This window comes from Pseudopipra pipra, unplaced genomic scaffold (genome assembly GCF_036250125.1).
Source record: "Pseudopipra pipra isolate bDixPip1 unplaced genomic scaffold, bDixPip1.hap1 HAP1_SCAFFOLD_56, whole genome shotgun sequence".
Lineage (NCBI taxonomy): Eukaryota > Metazoa > Chordata > Aves > Passeriformes > Pipridae > Pseudopipra > Pseudopipra pipra.
Genome location: NW_026991046.1, coordinates 147,501 through 150,000, shown reverse-complemented (window position 1 = coordinate 150,000; position 2,500 = coordinate 147,501). Strand labels below are relative to the sequence as shown.

Below are 2,500 nucleotides of genomic sequence, written 5' to 3'. Positions count from 1 at the left end.
CGGCAGACTTCCTCTCCGGCGTTAAGGCTTTCCCCTGCCCCGAGGCTGAAAGAAGAAACGTTCTCTGCGGGGCGGGGAAGCCCGGGGAGTAACTGGGACTCTCTTTAGGCGGCACGGCTGCGGCCGACCGGGCTCGGCCGCCTCGGCGCCGCCGGGAAGAGCCGATGTCCGAGAGTAGCGGCTAGAGCCGGTCTCGGGGCTTAGCGCTGCGCTTTCTGCCCGGCGCTCCGAGCGTAGCAGCCTTTCCCCTGCCCCGAGGGTGAAAGAAGAGACGTTCTCTGCGGGGCGGGGAAACGGGGAGAGCAACCGGGACTCTGCCCGGGTGGCACGGCTGCCGCCGCCTCGGCTCGGCCGCAGAGGTGCGCAGCGGGTAGAGTTGTCGTCCGTGCCCGGCGGGTAGACCCCTGGTCCGAAGCCGGCGGGTAGACCTGGTGTCCCGGGGCAGCGGGTAGACCTGTGGTCCGGGCTCGTCGGCTCGAGCCGCTCTCCGAGTCGGGTGGCTGGAGCGGGTTCCGAGCGCTTAGCCGAGGCCCTCGGCGGGTGCCGAGGCGCCGCCGTTCCTGCCCGGGGCTCCGAGTGGGAAAGAGAGGGCGTTGTCCGCGGCGCGGGTCCAGAGGGGGAGTAGCTGGGACTCTCTTAAGGTGGCAGGGCGGCGGCCGACTGGGCTCGGCGGCGGGGGTGCCGGTGGGTACAGCTGCTCTCGGAGCCCGGCGGGTAGACCTGTTGTCCGAGCCCGGCGGGTAGACCTGTTGTCCGAGCATGGCGGGTAGACCTGTTGTCCGAGCCCGGCGGGTAGACCTGGTGTCCGAGCCTGGCGGGTAGACCTGGTGTCCGAGCCCGGCGGGTAGACCTGTTGTCCGAGCCCGGCGGGTAGACCTGGTGTCCGAGCCCGGCGGGTAGACCTGGTGTCCGAGCATGGCGGGTAGACCTGGTGTCCGAGCCCGGCGGGTAGACCTGGTGCCCGAGCCCGGCGGGTAGACCTGGTGTCCGGGCCCGGCGGGTAGACCTGGTGTCCGAGCCCGGCGGGTAGACCTGGTGTCCGGGCCCGGCGGGCAGACCTGGTGTCCGGGCCCGGCGGGTAGACCCGGTGTCCGAGCCCGGCGGGTAGACCCGGTGTCCGGGCCCGGCGGGTAGACCTGGTGTCCGGGCCCGGCGGGTAGACCTGGTGTCCGAGCCCGGCGGGTAGACCTGGCGTTCGGGTTAGGCGGGTAGACCTGGTGTTCGGGCCCGGCGGGTAGACCTGGTGTCCGGGCCCGGCGGGTAGACCCGGTGTCCGAGCCCGGCGGGTAGACCCGGTGTCCGAGCCCGGCGGGTAGACCTGGTGTCCGGGCCCGGCGGGTAGACCTGGTGCCCGAGCCCGGCGGGTAGACCTGGCGTTCGGGTTAGGCGGGTAGACCTGGTGTTCGGGCCCGGCGGGTAGACCTGGTGTCCGGGCCCGGCGGGTAGACCTGGTGTCCGAGCCCGGCGGGTAGACCTGGTGTCCGGGCCCGGCGGGTAGACCTGGTGTCGGGGCCCGGCGGGTAGACCTGGTGTTCGGGCCCGGCGGGTAGACCTGGTGCCCGAGCTCGGCGGGTAGACCTGGTGGCCCGGGCTTCCGGGCCGACCCGTTCGCCCAGTCGGGCGCGGCCGGCCTCGTGCCCCGCCGGGTGCTGTCGAGCATCAGGTCTACCCGGTTCCGGGGCTGGCGAGCATCAGGTCTACCCGGTTCCGGAGCCGGCCGATGCGGCCGCCGCGGCCGCCGCAGGCGGCCCGCGCCCCGGCGGCGTCCCGGCGCAGGGCCACCAGGTCTACCCGGCTCCGGCGGGACTTAGGCGCCTGTCGGCATTTTCGGGGTAGACCTGTTGTCGCGGCCGGCCCCGGAAGTCGGCCAAGGGGTCGCTGTCGGGCGCCGCCTCCGGTTAGGTCTAGGCGAGAGGCGGCCTGCTCTCGCGCGCCTCCCCGCTGAGGAGCCTCGAGCCGCTTCGGAGGCGCGGCGGCGCCAGGACGCGTCTGTCCGTATTGTGGGCAGGGGTTGTCTAGCAGCGCGGGTTCCGAGGGCCCCTTTTCTTCCGCGTCTGCTGCCGCGCGGCCTTCGGCGCGTGCCACGGGCCGGCCAACCCCACGAGCGGCAGGAAGGCCGGCGCGAGAAAGCCGCGGGGCTCTCGACCGGCTTCCTCGGGCGGGCCCGATGACGGGAGAGGAAGACGAGAGCCGAGCGCGAAAGCGCAGCCGAGGGAGTGCGGGACTGGGACGGCCGAGGGGGGCCCGCGGGGGCCCGACAGCAGCGTCCAGCCCGAGCCGGTGGCGGCTGCCGGCTCCCCGAGGGCCCCGGGCGAAGGCGATGGTGTGCGAGGGCGGCGAGGCGGCGGCGTCTCGTCCTTTCGGTGGGCCGGCCTTAAGCCGGCGCCCGTCGTCCGGCGGCGGCGGCGGGCATTGTTGCGGGCGGTTGGCGGCCGGGGCTCGAAGGGCCGAGCCCGCGCGGGCTTTTTCCCCGGCCGCCTCCCGAGAGCCCCGAAGATGG

The 2,500-nt window shown here is 74.0% G+C and overlaps 1 protein-coding gene across 1 annotated transcript in view; it reads right to left on the bottom strand.

The window, feature by feature from the left end:
- Positions 1-1,665: 1,665 nt before the first annotated feature.
- Positions 1,666-2,500, bottom strand: part of LOC135408673 (collagen alpha-1(II) chain-like) — a 5,785-nt gene continuing 4,950 nt past the window's right edge. Inside the window, exon 3 of the mRNA XM_064643724.1 lies at positions 1,666-2,500. This exon is cut by the window's right edge and continues 1,763 nt beyond it. Coding sequence (XP_064499794.1) covers positions 1,666-2,500 — 835 coding nt within the window.